The following is a 22,253-nucleotide window of genomic DNA, read 5'->3' on the forward strand; positions in this document are numbered from 1 at the left end:
TGATTTGTGTAGCTGGTAACAGGTATGATTTTCTTCTTCTGCATGTGGATATCCAATTTCCCCAGCACCATTTATTAAAAAGACTATCCTTTTGTGCAATGCATTTCTTAGCACATTTATCAAAAATCAGTTGGCTTTCCCATTCAAGACCTTTGTAATGTTTTGAGCAACCAATTAAAAAAAAAAATCAGTTGGCTGTGGGTATGTGGATACCTTACTTCTGGGCTCTCTAGTCTATTTCATTGTTCTGCGAGTCTGTTTTTATGCCCAAACCACGCTATTTTGATTTACAACTGTGTTGTGGTGTGTTTTTAAATCGGGTAGTATAGTACCTTCTACTTTGTTCCTTTTGCTCAGGATAGATTTAGTTATTTAGGGACTTTAGTGTCTCCATATAATTGTTTCTCATTCTGTGAGGAACATCGTTGATATTTTGACAAATGATTAAATTGAATCTTTTTTTTTCAGGTTTTTTTTTTATTGATTGTTCAAAACATTACAGAACTCATGATATATCATCTTTCATACATTAGACTCAATTGGGTTTTGAACTCCCATTTTTACCCCAAATACAGATTGCAGAATCACATCTGTTACATACTCACATTATTACATAATGGTATATTAGTGACTGTTGTATTCTGCTACCTTTCCTATCCCCTACTATCCCCCCTCCCCTCCCCTCCCCTCCCATCTTCCCTCTCTACCTCATCTGCTGTTGTTCAATTCTCTCCCCTTTTCCCCCCTCCCCCTTGCCCCTCATAACCTCTTATAATTTTGTGTATCATTGAAGGTCTCCTACCATTTCCATATGCTTTCCCTTCTCTCTCCCTTTCTCTCCCCCCACTCGTCTTTGTTTACTGTTAGTCTTTTCCTCATGCTCTTCCTTCCTGTTCTGTTCTTAGTTGCTCTCTTTATATCAAAGAAGACATTTGGCATTTGTTTTTTAGGGCTTGGCTAGCTTCACTTAGCATAATCTGCTCTAATGCCATCCATTTCCCTGCAAATTCTATGATTTTGTCATTTCTTAGTGCTGCATAATACTCCATTGTGTATAGATGCCACATTTTTTTTATCCATTCATCTATTGAAGGGCATCTAGGTTGGTTCCACAGTCTAGCTAAATTGAATCTTAAAACCACTTGGGGTAGTATGGACATTTTAACAATATTGTTTCTTCTAATCCATGAATACAGAATGTCTTTCTACTTTTTGGTGTCCTCTTCAATTACTTTCATCAGTATTTTTAGATTTTTTTCATTTTTTATATCTTTCACCTATTTGGTTAAATTTGTTCCTAGGTATTTTATTTCTATAGCTATTATAAATGGGATTGCTTTCTATCTCAGATTATTTGCTGCTGGTGAGCAGCAATACTACTAATTTTTATATGTTGATTTTTATATCCTGAAATGTTGCTTAGTTACTTCTAATAGCTTTTGGGTGTGTGTTTGGAGTTTTATGTTTTATTTAATCATGTCATCTGTAAACAGTGACAATTTCATGGCTTTTCCAATTTGGATACCCTTCATTTCTTCCTCTTGCTTGACTGCTCTGGCTTCCAGAATTATGTTGAATGAAAGTGATGGAAGTGAATATTCTTGTCTTGTTCCAGATTTTACATAGAAAGCTCTCAGCATTTCCCCATTCAATATAATGTTGGCCATTGGCTTAATCGAAATGGTCATTATTTTGTTGAGGTATGTTCCTTGCCTATATAATTTGTTCAGCATTTTTAGCACAAAAGAATTTTGAATTTTATCCAATGTCTTTCCTGTATCTATTGAAATTATAGTTTTTGTCTTTCATTCTTTTTACATGGTGTATTACATTTTTTGATATGCACATATTGGACCTCTTTCCCTCTTAATCCCACTTGATGGGGGTGAAAAATCTCTTTAATGTGCTACTGCTTTCAGTTTGCTAGATTTTGTTGAGGATTTAACATCAATGTTTTTCAAGGATATTAACCTGTGGGTTTTTTTTTTTTTCCTCTTTTATTGTTGTTGTATCTTCATCTGTTTTGGCATTAGGGTAATGCTGGCCTTGTAGAATTACTTCCTCTTTTTTGGAATAACTTAAAGAGAAATGGTATTAGTTCTTCTTTAAATGTTTTGTAGAATTGAGTAGTGAAGCCATCTGGTCCTGGGCTTTTCTGGATAGGAGCACTGGTTTTTTTGTTTTTGTTTTTTAATTAGTGATTCAATCTTTACTTATTATTGGTTCTGTCACATTTTTCCATGATCAAATTTGGCATATATTTCATCATTTCTAATACTCTTTTTTAAATTTTTTTGGTATTACATATAATGTCTACCTATAAAGTCTTGAGTTTATGAGTCTTTTTCTTTTCTTAGTCTAGCTGATAATTTGTCTATTTTTTTTGCTTTTCAAAGAATCAGCTCTTGATTTTGGTCTCCATTTATTTCTACTCTGATCATTTTTTCTTTCTACTAATATTGAGGGTTTTTTTGCTTATCTTGAGGATTGGGAAAATAAGAACAAATGGTTATTTGAGAAATTTCTACTTTTTTTGACAGCATTGACTGATCTAATGTTTCCTCTTAGTACTGCTTTTGCTGAGTTCCACAGGTTTGGGTATTTTGTGTCTCCATTTTAATTTAAGAAATTTAAAAATTTCCTTCCTGATTTCCTTGATCCACTGGTTGAAAGTTATTTGATTTCCATGTATTTTTTTTTAATTTTTAGTCACTCAATATGATAAGAACTTGTTTGTGGCCTATCATATCTGTCTTGGAGAATGTTCCATGTGCTGTTGAGAAAAAAAAAATGTATATTTGGCATCCCTTGGACAGAACATTCTGTAGATGTCTGTTAGGGCTGCTTGTCCTAGGGTGTGATTTAACTGTTGATTTTCAGTCTAGATGATCTGTCCATCACTGGAAAGGGTGTTAAGAGCACCCACATATTATTATGTAATACAATGACGTATATAAGGAAAATGTAATATTGAATTTTGAATAAACTTTCTACTCTTTTGGCATTCTCAAGTCTTTCTTGAACCCCCAGTATTTGCTCTTTCAATAGCCCATTTTTCTCCTCCCATTGTATTTTCAAATAGCTTATTTTTAAACTTTCTTCTACCCTATTTTTAATTTTTATAGTTCATGAATTTTTTAAAAAGTGCTTACATCTCTTTAAACTGTTGGAGTAGTGAGATGTTCTCTTCAAGTCCATCGAGTTTCCTTAAAACAGCTCTTTTAACTTCTAAGAGATCTCCCATACTGTTTACTACCTGGTTAGTTTCTGACACCTTATTTTGAGTATTAAGTGAGGTCACAGTTTCCTGAAAAGTTCTTGATTCTTGTTGGCATGAGACATCATTTAGGCATTAAAGGATTGGGTATTTATTATGTTCTTCCCAATCTCAGTTTGTGCTCATCTCAGTTCTAATCAGGATGGTTTGTTTCTATCAGATATTTTTCTGAGCCTATAGTTGCCAGCTCACCCAGTTTCAGATTTGATGTGAGTTTTCTATTCATGTGTTGTCACTGTTTCAGGACTAGAGAGTAATCCAAGCCCAGGTTTGTCCCAAATACACTGTTGGTATACTTTAAAGAAACAAACTAGAATATCTAGAAAGAGTGATGTATCCTCACAAGGCTTTACCAGCCAAAGTAGTCTCAGATGCCTTCTTCATAGTTGCCAACCTGTGGTGGGGCACTACATGATTCAGCCCAACTCTGGGAAGTATCAGCATGAATGGACCAGCCCCCAGCCCCTCTATCACACCTGTGGCCACCAAGCTGTGTCACACCCTGAGGATATAGTCTGCCAAGACCAGCACAACACTGGGGGAGGTCCAAGGCCCACACTATGTGCTGCCTATCACATAGTGACCCAAGATTGTGTAAATAGAAGTCTGATAGACTGGAGCTATATGTCTTCCCTTAGCACTAGAGCTATTTCAGAGGCTGGGTATACTGGCACACTTGTAGATTTCACCACCATAGTCCAGCACTAAGTCCCAGGGCAACATCTTATGCTTACTAACTGGTACCAACCCAGAAAATGCCATTTTGCATCTCACTGTGCTGTGCAAGGCTACATAGCAATGGTGAATTCAGTGCTTTGGCTACCTGGCTGATGCTAAGCTGAGCTGTGCTTGATTCTGTTTCAAGGACATGCAGAGTCTCAGGTGCATTAGGGTAGGGTCCACATCACACCTGGCAATAATGCAGTTCAAAATGAGCCTATCCTTCTGAAGTGTAGGTCTCTACCTGGTGCTGTGGAAGTGTCAGAGCTCTGTAAGCATTGGCTTGGTCATAGCTGTGTTGACCAAGATTGGGGGATGGATGGTAGGGAGAGTCTTTTGGTTACCAATGCAGGTGCTAAATCTGGGTTGCACCTGAGTCTCCCACCTTCAAGGACCTGGGGAGTCTAATAGGGAGTCCTTTACCAGCATTGTGCTGGCCTTGACAGGTTATGTACTCAGGATATGAGAAAATGCTTAGGTTTGGGGGAGGGTGCCACAGGCAAGTCTTCTTGCCTTTTTCATTGTGTTTAAGTAAAAGCAGCCACTGTGGTCTCATCTCTCATCTGATTTCCTTAGTTCCTGTGAAGGCAGTTTGAATGAATATCCATCCTGAAGGATTTTACTCAGTTACCATCTTGCTTTGAGGTGTTTTGTTTTGTTTTTAAGCTAAAGAAAAGTAAATTACTTTGTCATTCAGCCCCCACTGGCTGAATTTTTCCCAAAGTAGTTTTAAATAAAATTTCTTATTGCAGGTGTCTCCCACATAGTCCTACCTTAATTATAACCTCTTCTATACAAACTGACATCTTTTACTTATTTGAGCATGAAATGCTTTTGTATAGTGTTATGGTTTAACATATCCCCCAAAACATTCCCATGTTAGGGACATGATCTCCAATGTAGCCATGTTCCAAAGTGAAATAATTATAACCTCATTATAATTAAACAGATTAAGCCATTTGATGGATTAATAACTTGGATGGTCTGAGTGGGTGGCCATTATAGGCAGTAGAGTGTGGCTGAAGGAAGTAGGTCACTGGGGGTGGTGTGCCTTGGAGACTATATTTTGATCCTGGCTCCTTGTGCATGCTCTGCTTCCTGGCTGCCTTGAGTGGAGCAGCTACCCTCTGTCATGCCTTACCTTGGGCCCAGAGCAATGGAGTTGGCCAACCATGCATGAGCCTAAAATAAACATTTTCTCCTCAAACTCATTCTTCTTAGCTTTTCATTGTTGTCACCAAAATACCTAACGTGCATAGTAACATTAAAAGTGTCCACTGGGAGAGAGAACAGCAGACAAATGCTCCCTTTTATTTTTATCCTGTACTTTGCCACACTGTGGTGGGTAGACTTCCAATGACCTTGTCTACCAGGCTGAACAGTGCAGGAATGATTTTCTTTACACCAACAAAGTTGCCACACCTGATCAGTTTACACGTGGAAATAAGCTTACACATTGTTAGAAACCCAGGACAGTTTGCAGGTGATAACTTGGGAGAGTTGAATGAGAGACCATAGATGCTCTTTCAAGCATCTTTGGAGTGTGAAACCGGCATCTGACATTATTTTATTCAAGCTTTAATGTCTGAGAAAAAGATTTAGGTTGTTGATTTTGTACAAATAAATCACCACCTAAATGAGAAACAAATGGAAGTTACTTATTCAGAGGTTACTATAGTGAGGGTGTCAGTCATTATCACTTGTGTTTGGAGGTAGTTGGTATGGGGAATCTGGAAACTGTTACCTAAAGTGGGGCATCTTGGGCTGGGGATGTGGCTCAAGCGGTAGCGCGCTCGCCTGGCATGCGTGCGGCCCAGGTTCGATCCTCAGCACCACATATCAACAAAGATGTTGTGTCCGCCGAGAACTAAAAAATAAATGTTAAAAAATTCTCTCTCTCTCTCTCCTCTCTCTCTCTCTCTCTCTCTCTCTCTCTCTCTCTCTCTCTCTCTCTCTCTCCTCTATCACTCTCTCTTTAAAAAAAAAAATAAAAAATTAAAGTGGGGCATCTTAGGTTTTTAATTCAGAGGTCTTTCCCTGGTTGGTTCCAAGTTGAAAGCAGATACAGAAAATATGGAAGCTGATGATCACTGACCAAGTCCAGTGAATTCTGAGCCAATTACCAGAGATTGTGGTTTGGTTGCCCAGATGGGTTGCTATTGAGGTTTTAAGTAGAGTTCTACTGCTAGATTATCTGGCCACTGTCCAGTCTCAGCTTACAGAATGTGCTTGGATGCTGTAACAATATCAATCTCATTAAACCTGCTGACCCTTGGAAAGTCTGAGTGACTGCTTTTAGCTACAGGAGAAAGGCAGTAATTACACACTCTATTTTTATGCAAATGCTTACATAGAATACACAGTCAAATGAAAGCATAGTTTTCCAGAGCTGTGTGATCTGGTTAGATTTTTTTTTTCCATAGTGTTTGCTGCTACATCCATTGGCAAGCTTGCAGGGTCTGTTTTGAATTCTGAAATTGAAAATGTGGCAAACCAAACAGGTCTATTGACAGTGCCATTTTGAAGGGAGCTGCTTAATTTTCTGCATCTTAGTGATCTGTTTTGCTTTTTCTCTTTATTTTCTTAGGTATCTATTAAGGCCTTTGAATTTATTTCTATAAGGATGGTAATATATACCCAAATTGTCAAACCAAAATCTAGTATGAAATGATAGCTCAGCTTCTACAGTTTAGTGAAGAACTATAGGTGAATGCCCTTCCCTGCCCATGAAAATATACAAGGATGGATTCAAACACTCGAATGAATAGAAACAAACTGGAAAAAAAAGGTACAAGACAGAAAATCAGAAATGTTGTACTATCTTTCTGTTACCATGACAAAATACTTGAGAAAATAAACTCACAGGTTTATTTTGGCAAATAGTTTCAGTCTGAGGTTTGCTGGTTCCATTGCTTTGTGCCTGAGATAAGGTAAAATGGTAACCAGGAAGCCGAGCAAGTGTCCGGGGACAAAACATGCCCCCAATGACTTGCTTCTTCTAACTGGGCCCTACCAGTTAGTGTTTAAGAGATTTGGGCTTAATAAATATTTGACTTTTTTGTTTTCCTTTCTGGTTACAGTTGAAATGAACAGTCAGGTTGACAATGTAAATGACCCAACAGAGAGTCAGCAAGAAGATTACCAATAGGTAAGATGCCCCTGTGGTGGGATTTTTCAATTTGTTAACCAGGCAAAAGGAATTGTTTGCCAATGACACATGGATTTCCCTCAGTTTTGCCAAGTCCCATCACTTGACTTGGACCAGACTTTTAAAATATTTAAATTCCACTGTGTAAGGTGAATAAAAACTTTTTATAATTCTCTAGAAACTTGCCATCTTTAGGGGAGAAGATAATTCACAGCATACTTAAAATCATGAAAAAAAATCTTATTCTTTGACAAAATGAGAAAAAAATTTTCTTCCATCTTATCCCCTGGCCTCCTTGGAGTAATCAAATTATTCCTAAGCTGATTCCAAAGCATTGCCTTTCTAGAGCTGTCTGCTAAGTTGTTTGGTATCTTTTTTGTTGTTGTTTTAGTTGTCGATGGATCTTTCTTTATTCTCAGTGCAGAGAATCGAACCCTGTGCTTCACACATGCCAGGCAAGCGCTCTACCACTGAGCTACCACCCCAGCCCAGTGTCTTTGTCCTGCAGAATGTATAAAGACCTAGGAGTTTGTGTGGGCAGAAGCAAGTCCTGGCTACCTGGGGACACAGGCGTGCACTCGGAGGCTTGTCTGGTTGAATAGGCCTAAGGGAACTCTCCAGGAAAACAAGAAGTCTAGACAAAACCAAGTTGAAGTGTTTTTGCAGACAAACATTCTAAGTCTCAACAGACACTGAGGTATATCTAGAATGATGAATGATCTATTACCCTTTTCCACATCTTGAGAGGGCTGTTGAGGAGAATTAAAATAAAGCAGTCTCACTCTGTAACTTCTCCAATTCCTAGCTTAAAATATTTAACTGTTTGAATTATGGGTCATTGAGACACAAATCTTGTTGATACAGCCTGCTATACTCTCCCACACTGCACCAGACTTACGCTCCAGTATCATGGTAGAATACATAAAATTCAAGAATTATCTGTCCTTCCCAGAACTGTCTTGAATTTCAAACAAAATTAAATATAAAGGCATTGGTATGATGCATGAGTAACATAGGACTACTAAAAATACACAAACATGTTCTATTAGCATTTCTAGTCTAGTTCCTGTATTTTAAATATCCTGTTAAACTACAGAAATAATACAGCTGAGAAGTCTCCATTAAAAACTAATGAAAGACTAAATCTGAGCAATTTACATGCAAACTTCTCAGTGTTTCTTGACCTTTCACCCTTTTGCTGCCAACTAACAACTTATAAGGGATAAATCTAGATCTTATAATGTTCCTGTGTGATCAATATCCAGATAAAGTACCAGGATATATCTATTTTCCTTAATGTGAAAATGATATTTTTCTTTATCATAAACATGAACCCATGCACTAACCCAAATGAATAAGTTGTCAAAACAAAGTCTTAAATTAGTTTAAGGATGTTGAAATCCAGGAAATAAAAGAGACTTACATAAAGGTCACTTGGGTGATGAACAGAAGTTTAAATACTCCCCATTCAAAATTATTTTATATTGTATTACCCCCTAGTGACTTTCTGAACATAGTTGTCATAGTGGTAGGATTTTTTCCATTACCTTTTCTTCATGACTTCATGTATTGTCTACAGTAAGCATGATTTTGCTTCTATATATGCAGACACATAGCTCAAAGGCTTTTTTTTTTTTTTAAGATTCATAGGCCACCAGAGAAGATGTTGGTTCCTGATAGAGATGACTAACCTGAGACCTCCAATTCCTAGCTTAAAAAGTTGCTGTTTTACCTGCTTTCATATGCTGAGTCACTGTTTTAACACTGGTTTTCTGAGCTCAGTGCTTGCTTCCACTTTGCCAGTATCAGATATAACTTTTAATCCCAATTGTCTAGTACAGTTGATTCATCTGCAGAGTCAATGAACCACAGATCAAAAATATTCTTAAAAAATAATATCTTAAAAAATGACTTAATAAGGGAATTCTTTTAAAAGACTAATAAATTAATTTTATGTTATTCTAAAATAATAATAATAATAATATCTGTACTTAACATGGAGACTCCTTTTGTCATTATTCCCTAAACAGGGCAGTGTAATAGCTATTCACATAGTTTCTACTGCATTAGCTATCAAAAAAATCTAGAGATGATTTAAAATATATAAGACAAATGTACATATAGATACTATACCATTTTATTTGAGGGACTTAGAATATCCAGATTTGGATATCCTTGCGGGTATCTACAACCAATCCATCCTGGATACTGAGGGACCACTGTACAAATAAATGTCTTTTCCACTCCCTCCACAACTCTTTTTAGCTTGGTACACTTTGTAATATCTATGCCCTTTTGGTCACAATCTCAGAGAAGGAAAAAGAATGTCCTTATCTTAAGAGTAGATATTGTTTACTTGGATCAAACATCTGTTAATGTATTTAGAACATGCATTTTATTCTATTGTTCCCAAGAATACAGTTTGGGACCTTGTACATGGTTGTCACCCATTGAGCCTTACCAGATTTAACTTGATTTGCACTGAAACTATTGGAAAGCAGGGACTGCAGATATAAAATTTAGAATCACAGCACCGACTGTTAAAGGATATGGAGCAACTGGAACTCTCCTACATGGCTAATGGGAGTGTAAAATGATGCAGCCGTGTGATAGCTTTCCAAAGCTATGACAGAACATCAGAGAAAATCAGCTCAAAAGAACAAAGGTTAGTTTGCCTTACAGTTTCTGTCCATGGTCAACCGGATCCACTGCTTTTGGACCTGTACAGAGGCAGAATATTATGGCCTCAAGAGTGTGGTAGTAAAGCTGCTCGCCTTGTGGTATCTCAGAAGCAATAGTAGAGAAAGGTGCCAGGCTCCCAATATCCCCTCAAAGGTACATCCCCAGTGATCTAACTTCCATCAATTAGAACCTTCCCTACAAGTTTCACCAGCTCCCAACAGCACCATTGGCTGGAGACCAAGCCTTTAAAACAGACTTTAGTGGACATTTAAGATCCAGGACAGGGGCTGGGGTTGTGGCTCAGTGGTAGAGCACTTACCTAGCACATGCAGGGTGGTGGGTTTGATCCTCAGCACCACATAAAAATAAAATAAGGGTATTATGTCCAACTACAACTAAAAAAACCCTGAAAATATTTTTTAAAAAAAGATCTAGGACATAACATTATGTTCCCAGCCCCTAAAATTTTACTGTTCCAACACTGCTCAAAAGTCCAAGTCCAGATTCTCCTCTGAGACTCAGGGAAAACTCTCAGATCTGAACCTCTGTAAATGTGAAAAGAACAATTGTAAGATGCAGTGGCACAAGGTAAACATTCCAAGATGTAGGAACACATAAATAATAAGGACCAAAACAAAACCCAGCAATGCCAACATAAAATCTTTCTGGTGAAATGTGAACCCCCACAGATTTGGGTAGCCATGCTGGCTGTAGCCTCTTTCTTTCTTTTTCTTTTCTTTTTTTTTTAATATATTTTTTAGTTGTAGATGGACATAATACCTTTATTTTACTTATTTTTATATGGTGCTGAGGATCAAACCCAGTGCCTCACACATGCTAGGCAAGCACTGTACCATTGAGTCAAAGGCCCAGCCCCAATAGCTTCTTTCTTAAACTGGCTTGGCTCACTGCTTCCAGCTTCCCCCAAGATGTTTTATGTTCTGAGATCTCCACAGTGGCTTCACCTCCACACATTACCCGTCAGGGACTGCTCACAGGGATTCCAATCTTTCCACACTCCGGTCTTCAAAGGTTTTCCTTTGAAATCTCAGTGGGAGTCACCATAACCCTATAACTTTCACATTCTGTATGCCTATAAAATCAGCACTGTATATATGGTGCCAAGGTCAGCCACCTGTATGAGCTAAACTAGGACCCTCATGGTCCACAGATGCAGTGATATCTGAGTGCCTTGATGGCTGAACACAGGGAAGTGAATCCTGGGCAAATAATTCCCTAGGCAGCCCTGTGCAAGCAGGATGCCCTTCTCAAATAAAAGGTTTATACTTGCACACTTTTGAGCATGCCACAGTGGGGTGTTACCCACTCCTGAGATGCCCTCAAGAAAGCTTTCCTATTGTTTCAGTGCAAGAACATGACTTTTTTGTGTTTTAATTGTGCTAATCTCTTTAAAATTTCCAAGGAAGGTACTCTTATTAAACAGACTCCTTTTCTGGCCAAACACCAGGTATTTTAAATATTTCCCCTCTGCTTGTTATTCCTGATTACACGCAAATATGGATAAAAGAAGCCAGCAATACCCAGGCTTGAATGCTGTGCTGTTTTGAAATCTCCTCTACCAGATAAATCAGTCCATCTCATTTAAACTAAGCTTCAAAGTCTCAGGGCATGGATAAAATGCAGACAACTTTTTTGCCAGTGTACTGCAGAAGTAGCCTCTCAAACTCCTTCTAACATGAACAGATCAACACAGCCTTTACTGTCCACATTTCTATCAGCATTCTGGCCTTCTGGGACCCTACCAGAATTGCCTATTAAAGCTCCATTTACAGAGTTCTAGGCTTTCTCTCATCCTCATGTCCAAATTTTTCCAAATTCCTTCTTCAAACCAATTCCAAAGGTTTCTGAACCACATTGTCAGGTATGGTCACGGCACTGACACCCCCTTGTTGGTACCAGTCAGCTTTCCGTCCCTGTGATAAAACACCTGAGAAAATCGGCTTAAAGAAATTTGGGGATTTTTCAGTCCATGGGTGGCTAGATTCATTGTTTTGCAGCTTGCAGAGACAGAAAATATCATGGTGAGGAGCACTTGGTGAAGCAAAACTGCTTATCATGTAGTGACTGGAAAGCATATAATGGAGAAAAAGCAGGTCTGGTCCCTATATCCCTTTCAAGGGTGTACCCCAAATGACGTTTCTTCCACTAGGCTCCAACTCTTACAGGTTTCAATGCCTGCCAATAACACCATCATCAGCTAGGGACCAAGCCTGGAACACAGGAGACTTCTGGGGGACACTTAAGATTCAAACCATAATAAGGCACTTCAGGAAACTGGTGATTTCTTACAATATCATGTAATTAGATATGTATTAGATAAGGTAGATTCTTATGACCAAAAAATTCTATTTCAAATATTTGAAGCAAATAACATATCAATAAAAGACTTCAACAAAAATATTCTTTAGTAGAGAATTTCAAGATGACTTGAATGTGGTACCCAGCATTCACCTCCTCCTCTACAAAGAAACATGAAAGTTACAAGTATACAGCTGCATTTTGAGGTGAATGGCTATGGAAAAACACCTAAAATCAGCGACAGAGACTAGCACCTTGTAAGATTCAGAGACCTGTGATACAGGCACAAAAAGAGGAACAAAAGGCCCTGGTATTTTTCTGCCCTAGGTCTCCAGGCAGGGAGTTCTCCCTCTGCATGGCTAAGCTTGAAAGTGTATCAGAAAACTATTAGCAGAGATGCTAGAAATCCTACCTATTGGACAGTTTCACAATCCTTACAGCTTACTTAGATAAGTAACCTAGAATCTGCACAGCCTTTTTTTATTTTGGAAAAGGATTGTACATCATCTCCTAGCACTCAGGATATAACCAGGAGCTACTGTCAAAGTGCAAGAGAAAAAAATTAAAATCTTCAAGAGAAAAGTGCCAAATAACATTTAAGAGTCCCCAATAGATTAACAGCAGATTTCTCAGGAAAAATGCTATAAGTCAGCCAGGAATGGAATGATGTAATCAAAGTCCTGATAGAAAATAACCACCAACCAATATTGTGGTGGGTAGCAAGGTTATCTTTCAGAAATGAAGGTGAAACAAAGACCTTCCAAGACAGACATAAACTGAGGGAATTCATAACCACTAGACCTCAAAAAATATGTACATGTGTACAATATTCAGAAATGAAATAACTAGGATCATGAGAACTTGTGAAAATATAGAGTAGATACACACACAAAAATAAAAGATAATAAAACATTGTCAATACACTAAACCACAAAGATAAATAAGAGGAAGAATAAAAAATATCTAAAGCCAATGGTAGAAAATCAGTAAAATGACAAGCATAAGTCTACATCTATTAATTATATAAATAGACTAAATTCTCCAATAAAAAGATGTTTGCCATTTGAAAGGATTACAGAAAATAACATGTTGTCTACAAAAACCTTAAGTTCATCTGTAAAACACAAAGTGGAAAGATGTAAATTGATATTCCAAACAATCTGAATCCTAAAGCAAGCAGAAATAACTATACTTATATCCAACAAAATAGATTAAGACAAAAATTAAGAAGAGACAAAGAAGGTCACTATATGATGATCAAGGGATCAATTCATCCAGAAGATACAAGTATTAGCTGGGCATGGTGGCACAGGCCTGTAATCCAAGCAGCTTGGGAGACTGAGGCAGGAGGATTGCAAAAGTGAGGGGCTAAGCCACTAATCGAGACTTTGTCTCTAAATAAAATACAAAATAGGGGTAGGGATGTGGTTCAATGATTGAGTGTCCCTGAGTTCAATTCCTTGTACCCCTCCCTGTCCAAAAAAAGAAAACAAAACAAAAAAACAGAAGATACAAGTGTTAATATGAATGCACCTAATGTCACATCAATATTTTTAAAACAAACACTGATGGTTTTAGAGATAGGCTGCAATACAATAATAGGGGGGATTTCAATACCCATGCTCCTAAATGTAAAGATCATCTAGAGAAAAATATCAACAAAGAAATATCCGAGTTAAGCTATACCATAGACCAGAGGGACTTACCAGATACTTAGAGAAACTTCTATCAAATAGCTGGAGAATGCACAGTCTTCTTAATAGTGTATGGAACTTTCTGTAGAATAGAACATTTATTAGACCACAAAATTCATAAGAATTGAAATCATATCACAAATCTTTTCTAACCCCAATGGAATAAAACTAGAAGCCAACAAGAGAAACTCCCGAAATTCTACAAATACATTGGGATTGAACAACACACCTTCGAATAAACAGCGGGTCATTGAGAAAGAGAGAAGGGAACTTTAAAAATGTTATGAAATCAAAGGAAACACACTGTGATAAAACCTGTGGAATGCAACAAAAACAGTACTAAGAGGAAAGTTTATAGCCAGGAGTGCCTTCCTTTAAAAAAAACAACAACAACAAAAACAGTTCAAAGAAACAAGCTCATAATGCATCTCAAAGACTTTGAAAAGCAAGAGCAAACAAACCCAATATGAGTAGAAAGAAAAAAAGACCAAAGTAGAAATAAAGATTTATTTTTTATTTTATTTTTTAGCACCAGGGATTAAACCCAGGGGCACTTAACCACTGAGACACATTCCCAGCAGCCCCCGCCTCCTTTTTTTTTTTTTTAGTATTTTATTTAGATATGGAGTCTTGCCGAGTTGTTTAGTGTCTCACTAAGTTGTTGAGGCTGGCTTTGAACTCATGATCCTTCTGCCTTAGCCTCCCCAGCCACTGGGAGTACAGGCATGTGCCACTGTGCCTGGCTAGAAATAGAGATTTAAAAGAAAAACACAATAGATGAAATAGAGTTGGTTTTCTAAAAAGATGAATCAATGAGCATAAAGGCAAGATTAACTAAGAAAAAAGAAGACCCTAGTAAATAGAGATGGAAAAGAGATATTACCTCTAATACCATAGAAATAAAAAAGATTATTAGGGATTATTTTGAAAAACTATATGCTCAGGGCTGGGGTTGTGGCTCAGCGGTAGAGTGCTCGCCTGGCACGTGTGAGGCACTGGGTTGGATCCTCAGCACCACATAAAAATAAATAAAATAAAGGTATTAAAAAATTGTATGCTCATAAATTGGAAATACTAAAAGAAAGGGATATATTTCTGGACACAGATAACCTACCAAAATTGACTCAAGATGATATAAAAAACCTGTACAATAGCAAGCAATGAGAAAAATCAGTAATAGTCTTCCAACAAAGAAAAGCTCAATTTCACTTCTGAATTTTACCACTTTCAAAAAAAGCTAACACCAGTGTTTCCCAAACTGTTCTATGAAATTGAGAGGACCCTTCTAACTTATTCTATGAGGCCATCATTACCCTGCTACCCAAACCAGACAAGAACGTAAACAAGAGAAAGATATAGATCAATATCCCTGATGAACACATTAAAAATCCTAAACAAAATACTAGCAAATCAAATTCAACAGCATGTCAAAAAGATCATTAACCATGATCAAGTTGGTTTTATCCCAGAATTGCAAGGGTGGTTCAGTTACTCAAAAAATGTAATTCATAGCCAGGAAAGTTGGCACATGCCTAAAATACCAACGGCTCACAAGGCTGAGGCAAGATCATCATGAGTTCAAAGCCAGCCTCAGCGAAAGCGAGGTGCCAAGCAACTCAGTGAGACCCTGTCTCTAAATAAAATACAAAATAGGGCTGGGAATGTGGCTCAGCGGTCAAGTGCCCCTAAGTTCAACCCCGATAGTGTACCCTAAAATACATAATTCATTATATCAACAAAATAGGGCTGGGAATGTGGCTCAGCGGTCAAGTGCCCCTAAGTTCAACCCCGATAGTGTACCCTAAAATACATAATTCATTATATCAAGAGAATGAGGATAAATATAATTATATCAATAGATGATGAAAAAGTGTTTTGATATAATTCATGTCCCTTCATGATGAAAGTCCTAGACAACTTAGGTTTATAAGTTTTGTACCTCAATGAAATAAAGCCCATATACTGCAAATCCATAGTCAACATCATGCTAAACTAGGAAAAGTGAAAAACATTTCCTCTAAGATCAGTAACAAGACCAGGGTGTCCACTCTCACTGCCCTTATCCAATAAAGTATTAGGAGTTTTAACCAGAGCAGTAAGCCAAGAGAAAGAAATAAAAGCCAACTAGGAAAGGAGGAAGTCAAGTTATCCATATTTGGAGATATGATTCTATATAGGGGAAATACTAGACTCCTCCCAAAGATTATTAGAATTGATAATTCAATAAAGTAGCAAGATATAAAATCAATATAAATCAATAACTTTTTTATATAGCCATAACAAATTTCCTGAAAAAGAAATCATGAAAGCAATCATAACACAATAAAATAAAATGCCTAGGAATTAACCAAGGAAGTGAAAGACTTCTACCATGAAAACTACAAAACACTGGTGAAAGATATTGAAGACACAAGAAAATGGAAATACCTTCATGTTCATGTGACCTACAGCAATCTACTAATTTACTAACTCAATGCAATCCCTATCAAAATAACAATAACTGCTTCACAGAAATATACAGAAAAAACAAAAATTCATATGTAAGCACCAGAAGTCCCTGAGTAGCCAAAACAATCTAAATTGAAAAGGACCAAGCTGGATGAATCACAGTACTGGATTTCAAGACATACTACAGAACTACAGTCATCAAAACTCCACAATACTGGAGTGAAAACAGACATACAGACCAATGGAATGGAACAGATCCCAGAAATAAATGCACACATCCACAGATAACTGACTCTTGGCAAAAGGTGCCCAAAACATACAAAGGAAAAAGGACAGGCTCTTCAACAAATGATGCTGGGGCAATTGGATATCCTCATGCAGACGACTGAAATTTGACCCCTACCTTTCACCCCGTACAAAAATCAACTCAATGTGGATCAAAAACGTAAATAGTTTCAGACCTGAAACTCTGAAACTTCTAGAAGAAAACAGATACCTCAAGACATTGGTGCAGGCAATGATTTCCTGGATAGGACCTCAAAAGTACAGGAAGCAAAATTTGGCACATGGGATCACATCAAACTGAAAAGCTTCACAGCAACGGAAACAATCAACAGAACAAAGAGACAACCTACAAAGAGGGAAAAATTATTTGCCGACTCATTATTCATGTGACAGAAAGTTAGTAATATTCAGAATAAAAAGAAACAGTAATAAAAAACTAGTAATCTAATTTTAAAAATTGGCAAATGATCTGAATAGACACTTCTTATTAGAAGAAATATGAACAGGCAAGATATGAGAAAATGCTCAATATCATTAGTTATTAAGACTATAAACCCAGTTAGAATGCCTATTATCAAAACAACAACAGATGCTGGCAAGCATGTGGAGAAAAAAGAAACTTTTATACTCTGTTAGTGGGAATATAAATTAGTAGAGCTACTGTGGTGTACATTATCAGTTCCTTAATAAAAAACAAAATTAAAAATAGAGCTATCATGTGTCCACTAATCCCACTCATATCCATAGGATATAAAATCAGCATACCAAAGAGATTCCTACATGTCCACATTTACTGCAGCACTATTTAGAATAGCAAAGATATGGGATCCCTCTAGTTGCCCATCAACAAATCAATGAATAAGTAAAATCTGGCATATATATACAACAGAGTATTATTCAGCCATAAAGAAGAATGAAATTGTCATCTGCAGCAAAATGGATAAACTAAAATGAAATAAGCCAAAGTCAAATACTGCATGTGGTCTTATATGTAGAAACTAAATGTCAACCTGAAATTAAATATTGGTAGGAAGGAGCATGGGGAGGTAGAAGAAAGTAGTTGCATATGGTCAGTGTGCATGGTATGCATGAATCCCATTAAAATTACAATTAATGAGTCATTAAATGTTTTTTTTTTCAAAAGAATACTTGTATTATTCACCAAAGCCCCCAAACTGGACACAATCCAAATGTTTCATAGCAGAATAGATTTTTTTAAAAATGTGATACATCTATACAATGTAATGTTAGTTAGCATTACAAAAAAAAAAAAAAAGAGATTGTGGTCAGCAAGCAGCAAAATGAATGATTTTCAAGCTTTCTGCTTAGTCAAAGAGCCAGGCACAGAACAGACATGTGTATGTTTCCATTTTTAGGAAGTTCTAGATGAACAAAAATTAATCCTACCATAATAGAAATCAGAAAATTGTTGGTTCCAGCAGGAGTGGCCTTAGGAAAGGGAAATTTCTAGTGACAGTTACACTTTTATATCTTGACAGTGGTGGGTATTAAACTGCAACTTCTTTTCAAAACAGAAGAAACGGTATAACTTTAGATCTGTGCATTTTCCTATAGGTGAATTATATTTCACTTTTAAAAATCTAAAAAAATATTGATTCTGCTAGGGCAGAGGATCTTCCCAGAGCTCTCTCATAGGTAAGGAACACAGCAGATACTAAGAAAAACCTCAAATGGTAGCATAAACATCAATGACTTTTGCAAATCAGTATTATATCATTCAGATGTGTGTGAATGGGCCTGAAAAGGGAAGCTATATCAATTCAAGGTTAGGTGTTTCAAAGATTACTTTGAAGAGTTGCATTAATCGTCCCATCAGCTAAAGCAGGTTGTCAATGTGGCCACATTTATTAGCAGTGATTAATATGCTCTTTAAAGGTACCGTGTGCCAGCAATTACAGCTCAGATATCCAGAGCTCTTTGATAGTCAAATAAGATATTTCTAGGCCTGTTTGAGGGGTCAGGGACATGTAAAAGCTGTATTAAATAGATATTCCTTGCTAAGCCTATGAAGATGGAGACGATTTATCTCTAATCTAACAAATGGTTTCTCTTTGTCTTCGGCAGGGGCGAAAGATGAAGCAAAGGAACAAAGAAATGAAACTAAATGACAGTCCTCAGAGTTGCAAGGCTTCTCTTGGCCCTGGGGAAGTTTGGGAAGAAGACAGCACATACTGTGGAGGAGGGTGGGGGTGGGGGGAAGGCAAGTCTCATGGAAGGATGGGGGATCCTTTGCTCTAATTTCTCCAGCTACATTTTGTTCTGTTTACCTGCAGAAAAAGAAAAAAAAAAAAGTTTCCTTAATCTGGTGGGAAGACTCATGTTATCACATCTTTCAGGCACTCTACTTGTCATTTCTGTCTTTCCTCACACTTTGCCCCAGGGTCACAGTGGCACATTTTAACATTCCCACGTGTCTCCTGGTCCCTGTCTGCTCTCTTGGTTATTTCACAAAGCTGGTCTCGTACAGTGGTTTCTTCAAAGAAAGAAAAGGAAGATGATTGTTTGACAAGTTGCAGGCCAAGTTTCAGGAATCACCAAGCCCAACATCAGTATCATCTACAAAGACTAGGAAGACTAGGAAAAGAGCAAAACCCTTAGAATTCACTTGGAAAAGGTCTGGACCATGAGTTGAAAATATTTGTTAAGGGATTCCCAAGGTACAGTTTGTTCTGTGTAGTTAATGAGAATGGTGAACGTAGGATTCAACCCAGGGCAGAGCACATACACATAATCAAGGAAGGTAGTTGCAGGCAACCATCAGGGTTTCTTCCTTCATAGTACTTCGGAGCACACAGGCACTCCTCATCTTTAATACTGACCTCCAGCAGAGCTTACCTGGGTCCTGAGCCTTTACCATGTACTTCAGCATGGAGCCCACCAGTGAGATGTAACTCTTTGCTACACAACTTTAAAGGATGCACTTAGCTAGGTGGTGTTGTGAAAAGCAAAGTGAGTGGCCAATGCACTTAGGACTCTAATGTATGCTTGTTATTAATGCCTATTAGTTTTAAAAGCTCCATTTGAAATCTCTCGACACAAACGTTTTTCATAAAGGATGATTACATATTTACTCAAGGTTTGATGCCCCCTCAAAAAACGATTCTCATTAGAGGTTAGAAGCAGTCAGAGCTTTTCCTTGCTGTGCTGGCTCTCTGGTCTGCATTTAAATGCTGTGGTTTGCTTATGCGAAGTCCAAGCCTGATTGGATGGCTGGTCCCTTTATGGAGTATGGCCCTAAAGGGGAGCAGCAGTACTAACAACTTAAGGTGCCAGTGGGCAGTAGGCACAAGGAATGAGGGCCAGAGGAGGCCAGGCATCATCACAAGTATCCATCCCAGAGCCAGCCTAAGGCAGATGCCTGCTTCCCACAGCCTCCCTGGTCCTAAGGCTATTCCATTGTTTTCTGTGGAAACTGATTTCATTTCTTACATATCTTCTTCCGTCTTCTAAATAGAGCGTTAGGATTGTAAGTCATTTTTCTTGAGAGGGAGAAAAAGAATTGAATTACTTCTAAAATGAAAGTATATCTGCATTCTAAATATCCCATCCAATCCTTCAGTTTTGTCCTTTCCTAGGAAACTAATCATCTTCCATGATTCTTTCTGAATTTATTGCCCCGTCCAAATGGTCTATTTGATATACTGGAATAATTAGCAAATTATAATTCTGCATATGTCATAGGTTTTAACAACACTTATTTTTTTAAAAAAGCTGTTTAGTGACATAGCAATGATATTTAAGTGACTTCATGATGAGGAAACATGGTCATTTCTCCTTCAGCTGTTATTCCGTAGTTTGATATAGAAGCACATATGTCCTTTTTACCCATTAGACATTGCTTTCTAAAAAAGGAAAAGGCTTGTTTTAGATAATCTGAGGAACAATGCCATCCAGATATTGATATCTCTGTATTTCATGCCATCTTTGTGACTCAGTTGAACGTTGTTAGTCATTCTCATCAAGTGCTTGACCAGTACAATCTGCTAGGAACTTGTTTTCTAGTGACTTCAAAAGTTAGTGCTACTCAGCCTCCATCCATGAGTTACAATTGAAGACAACTCAAAGGAGGCAAGAGCAACAGAAAGATGAAAAAGACCTAATATTCCGGAGAGGAACAGCCAGGATTGGAGTTATTCCAGTCTGGGCATTCCCCTTATCATCCACAGCTATTTCATTCATTTATTTTAAATGTGGGTGGGTTAGGAAAGGGAGGAGGGAGTGCTCTGTGTGCAAACTGGAGGTAACCTTTGTATCCAGGAAGCTAAGAGAATGATATTTATCATCAGCCCCATTGCTGAATTTGTTTAAACTTCTTTTTATGATTAGATTAAGCTTTCCTTTTAGCTTTGTTATGCTTTATGGTTGCTATTTGGCTATATGATTATATGCTTTGAAACAAAAAATGTAATTAATTTTCATTTCAATAGTGAACTGTTAAAAAAAATCTAGCTATTGGTCAGATGGAAGACACCTCAACACAGGAAACCTGTATTTGCTGGCTTTGTCATTGCACAGGTTGTACAAGGGAATAAATTTGAAAAGCTGATTAATTTTCCTGCACATGAATTCTGGATGTCAATTTTCAACCACACTTCAACCAGGCTATGTGGTATGAAGGGTTACAGGAGGGAGGGAGGAAAATAGCCCTATATTAGTCATGTTTGCATACAGAGGATCGAAGTAGGACTTCAACATAATGCTCCTAATTAAAAAGGTACTCACTGGAGGAGAGACAAAGGGGCTTTTCCTCTAGCTGGTAACTATTCAGATGATGGACAAGTCCTCTTTCATAAAAGCTTACAAAGAAGACATCCGAAACACGGTCTGTGATACTGGGTCACATATTAATCACCACAGCTAATTGTAAATCTTTCTATGAAACACTGAAAAGCCTCTTTGTGAATTAATACAGTTCTGCTTGATGCATTTGATTTGAAAAGACATTTCTCTGTATGTGGCGCATGTCGGCTGTGCTTTGAAAAATAACAAAGTTAGCAGAATACATTCAATATATTTTCTTGGGGAATAGGGTTTTTATCATATGACTCATTAAGGATTTGCCTTATCCTGACATTTGTGATATAAAGGAAAATCAGAAAAAAAAGTAATTTTCTTGATCAAGATATGTTTTTACTTAATGCAAATAAATGTAGTCTGTTGCTTGCAAGGAAAAAAAATCTTCTGGTATAAACTGCTCAATAGGATGATACGTGCCTCTTTTGTTAAACCAGCCTTGAAATGCTGGACTGCTTCTCAATCCGTTTGTTTCTTTTCATCTGTGCCATACACTAAGACACTTAAACAACTGTTGCCTTCATACTATATTTGTTAGAGCAGAGTGCAAATAAAATTCGTTTGAGAGGATAATGTGGAATTATCTGTTTCATGAAATTTATTCTTTAGTTACAGGCAATTAATAACTTGAAATGCTCACTTATTACTACTTGGTTATAAATATGTGTATTTAAAATTACTCCTATAGGCCAGGCATGATGGCACATGCCTGTAATCCTAGCGACTTATGAGACTGAGGCAGAAGGATGACAAGTTCAAGGCCAGCCTAAGCAACTTAGTGAGAACCTGTCTCAAAATTTTAAAAAGGGCTGGGGATATAACTCAATGCTGAAGTGCCCAAACCCTGGGTTCAATTCCCAGTGCA

The 22,253-nt window shown here is 37.5% G+C and overlaps 1 protein-coding gene across 1 annotated transcript in view; it reads left to right on the forward strand.

The window, feature by feature from the left end:
- Window positions 1-21,961, forward strand: part of MACROD2 (mono-ADP ribosylhydrolase 2) — a 2,040,087-nt gene extending 2,018,126 nt beyond the window's left edge. The window contains exons 18-19 of the mRNA XM_081290808.1: window positions 7,078-7,145; window positions 18,659-21,961. Coding sequence (XP_081146934.1) covers window positions 7,078-7,145 — 68 coding nt within the window. The 3' untranslated portion in view covers window positions 18,659-21,961. The remainder of the gene's footprint in view (window positions 1-7,077; window positions 7,146-18,658) is intronic.
- Window positions 21,962-22,253: the final 292 nt, after the last annotated feature.

Source organism: Spermophilus citellus (genome assembly GCF_964194105.1).
Source record: "Spermophilus citellus genome assembly, chromosome: 4".
NCBI classification, from domain to species: Eukaryota; Metazoa; Chordata; class Mammalia; order Rodentia; family Sciuridae; genus Spermophilus; species Spermophilus citellus.